Source organism: Montipora foliosa, chromosome 5 (genome assembly GCF_036669935.1).
Source record: "Montipora foliosa isolate CH-2021 chromosome 5, ASM3666993v2, whole genome shotgun sequence".
Lineage (NCBI taxonomy): Eukaryota > Metazoa > Cnidaria > Anthozoa > Scleractinia > Acroporidae > Montipora > Montipora foliosa.
This window is the reverse complement of record NC_090873.1, coordinates 14,716,134-14,722,344: the sequence shown is the minus strand read 5'-3', so window position 1 is coordinate 14,722,344 and position 6,211 is coordinate 14,716,134. Positions and strand designations below refer to the sequence as shown.

The following is a 6,211-nucleotide window of genomic DNA, read 5'->3' as shown; positions in this document are numbered from 1 at the left end:
CCTGGAAGGGACAGGTGTTGAAGCCTTCATTGCCTTCTCAACTTTAGCCATTGAGTCAAGAACCGTTTCATCATCTTTGTCACCCAACAATGCTCGAGATACAGCTTGAACTGATAATTGGAAACAAAGGTTTTCTCCTGCATGGCTCGAAGAACTGCACTGTACAAACCAGACTTCTGGTGGCTTGTTTCCTTGGCAACAACCTTTAGGCTAATCAAATAATCTAAACCCGTCTCCTTGCTAAAAGAAGGAGCTCTGATGAACATTTGAAGTTGCTCCAAGGCTGAGTCCACTGTGGGCTTCTGGGAATTCGCTAAAACCGCCAATCTGCGTTTAACCTCAGTCAAACTATTTTCCTCCTGCATAACACAAGGAAACGCAGACCATTAGCAACGTCAGCATCAGTGTTATCATCACACTGACCTCATCAATGCCCGAAATTCATATCCCTCACTGTTGACGACCGGATCGCAACTGCAAAGGCAAATCACCTGTGTTTCAGCTGCTTGAAAAGGGCCAGCAGAGGACACACTATGGATAACTGCAAGGGCAAAAAACAGTGCACAAAGCTGGAGAATGGAACGCGGTGTCCACAACACCACCACCAACTCCTACACAAAAAGCAATCCCGTGAGGATTAGCTTCGCCACCACAGCCAGCCCCAGTGAAGCAATTCTTCCCGTTTTATCTGCCAACATCGGCAATGCTAACAGTCTCTTTAAATGCGGAAACATGCTTCTTGATTCGGGGGCCCAAGTAACTCTCATCCGACAGGAAACCGCTGAAACTCTTGGTTTGAAGGGAAAAGATGTGTCCATAACCATTACTAAAGTTGGCGGCGAGGACGAAACAATGAAAACAAAGGAGTACAATGTTCAGCTAACTTGTATTGACAACAACAAGTGTTTTACCGTTAAAGCAATCGGCATTCACAGCATCAGTGACGACATTCCAACAGTGAAAACCTCGCACTTGCCGGAGGTTCTTAGCCTACCAAACACCAGATTTCGCCGTGGCAAAGGGCACGTTGATCTGTTAATCAGCATTGATCAGGCACATATGCATGCTGGTGAGACAAGACAAGTGGACCACCTGCTAGCTCGCAAGTCTCCACTTGGATGGATGGTTTTTGGAGGAAAGCCAGAGCAGATCAGTGACGTAACCAGCATATTGCACGTCAAGTACGCCTCGCCAATAGACTCAACAGACTTTTGGACAACCGAAACTATGGGCGTGGCCGTGAAACCGTCTGCAATGCTGACAAACTGACCCAAACAGAAAGAGAGGAGTCAAAGTTGAAAACCAATGGATGATCCCTTACCCTTGGAAGGAAGACCCTAACCTACTACCAAACAACAGAGGCTTGGCAATAAAACGCCCGGAGTCAACAGAACGACGCCTGAAAAGAAATCCTGAACAAGCTGAAGCTTACTGCAAACAGATGGAGGAAATGGAAAACATGCAATTTGCGCAAAAGCTGTCAAAGGGAGAACAGAAGTATAATGGTCCTGTTCATTACATCCCACATCATGCTGAACTAAGGCCAGACAAGAAGAGCACACCTGTTCGAATTGTTTTCAAGTCATCCTCTACATTCCAAAGACATGTTCTGAACAATTACTGGAAAAAAGGTCCTGACCTTTTAAACGGTATATTTGGAGTTGTCTTGAGATTTCGCGAGAAGGAAGTTGCAATACTGGGAGACATATCCAAGATGTATCATCGGATCCTCATTCCCGAAAGAGATCAACACGTACACCACTATCTCTGGAGGAATATGGAACCAGACAGAGAACCTGACACTTATGTCAAAACAGTTTTGACATTTGGGGATAGGCCCGCACCCGCCATGGCGCAAATAGCTCTAAGAAAAACAGCCCAAGAGAACAAGGCAAGCTACCCAGAAGCAGCCGAAGTGCTCATGAACAACACGTACATGGATGACATCTGTGAGTCTGTAGATACAGAAAAGGAAGCTCGGAAATAAACAAATGACATAGACACTGTTTTGAACACGGGAGGATTTAAAGTTAAAGATTGGATTTCTAACAAAGAGAAAGTGAATGGTGATGTAGGGAAAGAAACTAACATGTTCAAAGGAGATGAGGAGAAGGTCCTGGGCACCCTGTGGAATTTTGAAACAGACAAGTTTTACTTTACAGTGGCAGCAGACCTAGTGACGCCAAACCATGTGCAAAAGATGACCAAAAGAATGATCCTGAGTCAAGTCGCTCGCATTTACAATCCGACTGGATTTGCAGCAGCATTTATCGTCAGAACAAAGATAGGAATGCAAAGACTGTGGCAGCTGGGGCTGGACTGGGATGACAAGATACCACTAGCAGTTCAGGAAACCTGGATTTCACTCTTCCAGGAAATTAAGGAACTAGACAATGTGTTATTCGAAAGATGTTTAACAATAGTCCATGCTGTGGAACTGCCAATGTTATGCGTTTTCGCTGACGCACCACAAGATGCGCTTGGAGCATGTGCCTATGCACGCCAGAGAAAGAATGACAACACCTACACAGTCAAGTTTATCGCAGCAAAGTCTCGAGTATCCCCGCTGAAGCAGCTGACAATTCCGAGCTTGGAGCTACAAGCAGCCGTTCTCGCAAGTCGCCTAGCCAAATCCATTCAGGAGGAATCTAGGATACAGTTTAAAGATGTTAAGTTCTTTACCGATAGTACTATCACCTTCACCTGGATTAAAAGTCCGTCATGCAGCTTTAAGCCGTTTGTCTCCTTGAGAGTGGGAGAAATCAAAGTAACACAGATCCAAACCAGTGGAAGCATATCCCCAGTCAAGATAACGTAGCTGAGGACCTGTAGCGAGCCATTAATGGTTTACAAGGCAGATGGAAGCATGGCCCAGAGTTCTTGTACCAACCAGAAAGTCAATGGCCGATTACGACATCCCCGCCAGCTCCGAATGTAGACATGGAACGCCGTCAGATGCAGATACTGACCGCAGTCACAGCAAATAAAGCTAGCAATGGTATTGATCCATGCAAGTTCTCAAGCTGGAGAAAACTGATCCGTGTGACGGCACAAATACGCAGGGTAGCAGAAAAGATACGATTGAGAAAATACAACCAGCATGGAAAGGAAGGACTGCTGACCCCTGAGGAGCTTCAGCAAGCAGAAATTTACTGGACAAACCAAGCACAGGCAACCTTTTACAGCAGACTGGATAGGGGCAAATTCAAATCGCTCAGCCCGTTCAGAGACCAAAACGGAATCATCAGAGTTGGAGGAAGAGTGGATGAAGGTGTTGTGTCATACGAAACGAGACACCCTGCCCTTCTTCCAAGTGACCACTGGATTTCCTTACTGGTAACAAGACACGCTCATCAGTACGGACACTCCGGTGTAGCAGCCACCACAGGCAAGACAAGGAGGAAAATTTGGATCTTAAAAGCTAACGAGCTATGCAAGTCCGTGAAATTTAAGTGTGGGTTCTGCCGTGAAATGGCGCACAAGGCTGAGACGCAACTAATGGCAGACCTTCCTGTTCTCCGTTTAGCACCACACACACCGCCATTTTGGTTTTATTGGACCAAATGTTATGGTGCATACATGAATGTTATGTGCCATAAATCCATAAGCAAAGATGTCTGATATGAATAAAAGATGACCAATACAACTAAAGAATGTTTGATACAACTAAAAGATGTCCGATATAAATAAAAGATGCCCAATACAACTAAAAGATGATCGATATAAAAGGTGTACCGTATTTGATAAAGGATGAGGAAGCGGAAGTGATTTTACAAGACAGGAAGTGAAGTGATTTGATACCAAGGCCCCGCGAAAATTTTAGGGAGTAAATGCAAAATGGCATCTGCTGAAGCCACGATTTGGCTTCCAGATACAGAAAGGTTTTTCGGTGAATTAAGTGTTATAATTAGGAGAGCACAACAGCAATGAAACTTAACAGCCACTCAGTTTGATTCTTTGGAGTTCTTTGTTTGTAGACTGGAAGAATACAAAAGAACTTTTTAAAGTTAGTTAAACGCTTAAAAGTGTCCTAACTTCAAGAATAGAAGAATCATATGGACAAGAAATTTGTTTAAACGGTCACTTACACCAATTACTTGGCATCTTGAACGAGCTATGATGCCACTTCAAAGGAACTGCAGAAGAAGCCGAGAGGGATATTGACTCATTTGAGGACTTGGCTGCTCCGGCTATTGTTTCGACAGCGAGGAACGGGGGCATTGGAAGACCATGGTTAGCACTTGCTCAAGATTAGTTGGAAACTTTACATGGAGAGGCAGCGTTCCGATGGGCTGATCTTGCCAGGATCCTTGGCATTTCAGAGCAAACCATTCGTTGCTGTAGACTTGAGTTTGGGTTGCCCATTGGATGAGATGTGGAATTTAATGACATATCCGATGAAGAGCTTGACATATACTGAGAACTACACCAAGTTCTGGCAGACGTTTAGTGCAGGGCAGATTGAGGAACAGAGGGCTCCGTATTCATAGAAGAGTCGTTAAGAAGGGTAGATCCAGTCATTTGCACATTGAGGGCGGCACAACACATCATTCGCAAGCTTACAGTGTGCCATGCCCTAATGCTCTATGGTAAGTTTAATGTGCAGGTAAATTTTGGTGGGCTAAAAGTAAGCTTGGTGACTTGATTACAGCCAGGAAGAATGAGTGAACTTTACATGATTTACTGTTCACTTGTTTTCAGAGGTTTTGCCTCTCGCAGAGTTGAGCCCCTGCAAGTTCCCCCCAATATTTTGAATTCCCATTGAACATTGCGTTTAAAGCCCCACATTTCTTGAGTGTTTCAACAGATATGGCTAGGGTCGCATTTTCATTGCAACTGTCTATGCTCTTCTGTGGTTGTCCCATAACCACTAAGTCCAGTTATCTTGAATGCTCAAGCATAATGTTTACTTTATTGACCGATAAAACAGAAAACTGCATCACATCAGTTTAAAGGGGGAGTAAGGTATCATCGAATTTGGATTCAAGTTCGAGTTGGACTTCGAGTTGGACTTCGAGTTGCGCTTCAAGTTAATAATTAAAACGCAAGTATATAATTGATAATAATGTATAATTGTTATTTAATATTAATGTTAATAAGCAAAGAGATGTATAAGCTGGGCGAAGAACAGGAATTCGGGGCAATATTGGGATTTTTCTTTTTTTTTTTCATGTGGTTTAAGTAATAAAATTGCTGACACATTAAAATATAGAGCATTAATATATATACATTGTATCGCCACGTGCATTATCGCCATCCCTCTCTGGTGATGAAGATATCTCAATGATTGTTTCATCCCTGAAAACATAGGCATGTTTCAGTGCTAATTTACATTTCAAAAAAAAATCTTTCAAATGCAAGTCTTCATAAAGAGATCAAACGTACCTTTCCATTGTTAAAGACAGGATGACCAACAACGGCGCCTATGATCTTACCATCGTTTGCCATCCAGGAAATGTGTGATTTGGCATAAGATAACTGGACGTGGACAAGGTTAGTGTCACGCGTCACACGTCATGCCACTTGCACTTTCTTAACAGAAATGGACACTGCTTTGATTCAAATCCTTTCTCTTCATGAGAGATCGTTGGTTAGCATCATGGATCATGGTTAGCATTTACATTTCAAGGAAAAATATTCCTTGTCATACTATCGTTGTTTGTGCCCTCCCATAAGCACAAGCGGTCCTTCGAAAAATGTAAGTATCTCGGCGGGCTCTGGTTTTGCGGGACCTACCCTACCCTACGCCTCTATTTCTTTTTGGGGGGAGGGGGGTTTATTTTTATAGTCAACTCTAACTCGAACTCGAACCCTAACTCGAAGTCCAACTCGAACTCGAACTCTAACTCGAACTCGAATCCAAACTCGATGGTTCGGGATTCCCGTTTAAAAGATATCCTACATCATTATACAGTATAAAAATATTACTACTGGTAGTATCGACTAAAACAGTGGATGGTGTTGAATGCACATGCTGATTGGCTACTCAAACTCCGGATATTGTCTTATTCACCTCTTAGCAATTTTGCAGGAATAAATGAGTTGAAATCATCGTATTGTACTATATTATCTCACTGTTTTCATGTATACTAAAACAAGTATTCACCTCCACTTCGGTAAATAGATGCTAATGATCGTACAATAATTTATAAAACTAAAATTTCCTAAAATAAAGTCATATCAAAACCACTCTCCTTGTTCAGAAAGAAGG

General features: G+C 42.9%; 3 protein-coding genes across 3 annotated transcripts; all 3 read left to right on the top strand.

The window, feature by feature from the left end:
* Window positions 1-1,309: 1,309 nt before the first annotated feature.
* On the top strand, window positions 1,310-1,987 carry LOC138002212 (uncharacterized). Its single transcript, XM_068848289.1, has one exon. It carries the CDS (start codon window positions 1,310-1,312, stop codon window positions 1,985-1,987), a length of 678 nt encoding a protein of 225 aa, XP_068704390.1.
* A 102-nt stretch (window positions 1,988-2,089) lies between these two features.
* LOC138002211 (uncharacterized) lies at window positions 2,090-2,818 on the top strand. The gene has a single exon (XM_068848288.1). It carries the CDS (start codon window positions 2,090-2,092, stop codon window positions 2,816-2,818), a length of 729 nt encoding a protein of 242 aa, XP_068704389.1.
* A 122-nt stretch (window positions 2,819-2,940) lies between these two features.
* Window positions 2,941-3,621, top strand: LOC138002210 (uncharacterized). The gene has a single exon (XM_068848287.1). The coding sequence runs from the start codon at window positions 2,941-2,943 to the stop codon at window positions 3,619-3,621; it is 681 nt and encodes a 226-aa protein (XP_068704388.1).
* The last annotated feature ends 2,590 nt before the right edge of the window (window positions 3,622-6,211 follow it).

What these genes read in the sequence shown, in the direction of transcription:
- LOC138002211 (XM_068848288.1), top strand. Translation starts at nt 2,090, where the DNA reads ATGTTCAAAGGAGATGAGGAGAAGGTCCTGGGCACCCTGTGGAATTTT.
- LOC138002210 (XM_068848287.1), top strand. Translation starts at nt 2,941, where the DNA reads ATGGAACGCCGTCAGATGCAGATACTGACCGCAGTCACAGCAAATAAA.
- LOC138002212 (XM_068848289.1), top strand. Translation starts at nt 1,310, where the DNA reads ATGATCCCTTACCCTTGGAAGGAAGACCCTAACCTACTACCAAACAAC.